The following is a 1,151-nucleotide window of genomic DNA, read 5'->3' as shown; positions in this document are numbered from 1 at the left end:
TATTTCAATCATTTTTATTACCGTTACGTATACATTATAAGATGCAATCATGGAACCCAATAATACGAAATTAAGACTTTTCAAATTGTTCTGCATGATGAACAATAATAACTTTTGTTCTATAACTGGGAGCTTGTACCATTCCGTGTTGTATCTAAAATTAGTTTATAACTAATGAATTATTATTATTGTATTATTATTAAATTATCTTTCTTCAATGTATTCATGAATTAAAAATACTCACGCGTCCATAAAAATATTAGAACTATGATTGATTATCTCTTGTGCAAAATGATTTGGAATAAATCCATAAATAGTAATGCAAATTACAAAAATTAAAGATGAAAATATTTCTTTCGTATTATTTCTGGATGTTATTGATTTGGCAAGCTAAGACAGAAAATAATTACAATTATCAATTATTATGATTAATTATTATTTATATCATCCAGATTTACACACACATTTGATACTCACTTCGAAAATGAAAATACTAAATGCAATTAAACCTAATAATATTAATAAATCATAAGTTATGATTATCTTTTCTTGAATCCAATTGATATAACTTTAACAAAAGAAAAAAAACAATTTCATTAAATATGTAAATATTAATCTTTAAAAATTTTAATGAAAATAAATATAAAAAGAAATAAATGAAAAATTTAATATTATTATAAAAAAATATTATTATGCTTTAAGAGACTTATTTATGATTATCGGTTGATAATGGAATACTAACTTTTTGATTTTTACATGTAAATACACTATTGACATGACGTTTTTGCGGATTATTATACTTCTTTTTGTAGAAGATACTTTTGGTATGTTTGCAACAAATGTATGAGTTATACGAAAGCTGTAAAAAAAAACTAAGAGAAATCACATGTACAATAGATAAATGGAATAATTAAAATTAAACAAATATTATATAATAAAAATACGAAATGCTTCATGATTAATATGTATTCCAATCAAGAATTTAAAACAATTCAATAATGATATCAATGCTTGAAAAAATGTTTAAAAAATATTAATCAATAAATATTGAATAACTATATCAAATTATTCAACTAATATAAAATATATTATAATTAATATATATTATAATATATATTATAATTAAAATTTAAAATAAATAATTTTTAATT

The 1,151-nt window shown here is 19.7% G+C and overlaps 1 protein-coding gene across 1 annotated transcript in view; it reads right to left on the bottom strand.

Annotated features, from left to right (window-relative positions):
* Positions 1–1,151, bottom strand: part of LOC116186070 (odorant receptor 4-like) — a 2,892-nt gene that overhangs the window by 366 nt on the left and 1,375 nt on the right. Inside the window, exons 4-7 of the mRNA XM_031512241.1 lie at positions 743–863; positions 478–568; positions 245–390; positions 22–154 (exon numbers count right to left, since the gene is read on the bottom strand). Coding sequence (XP_031368101.1) covers positions 22–154; positions 245–390; positions 478–568; positions 743–863 — 491 coding nt within the window. The remainder of the gene's footprint in view (positions 1–21; positions 155–244; positions 391–477; positions 569–742; positions 864–1,151) is intronic.

The sequence above is a fragment of the Apis dorsata genome, unplaced genomic scaffold (genome assembly GCF_000469605.1).
Source record: "Apis dorsata unplaced genomic scaffold, Apis dorsata 1.3 scaffold_406, whole genome shotgun sequence".
In the NCBI taxonomy this organism is placed as follows: Eukaryota; Metazoa; Arthropoda; class Insecta; order Hymenoptera; family Apidae; genus Apis; species Apis dorsata.
The sequence above is the reverse complement of the archived record's forward strand: the minus strand, read 5'-3'. Positions and strand labels throughout refer to the sequence as shown.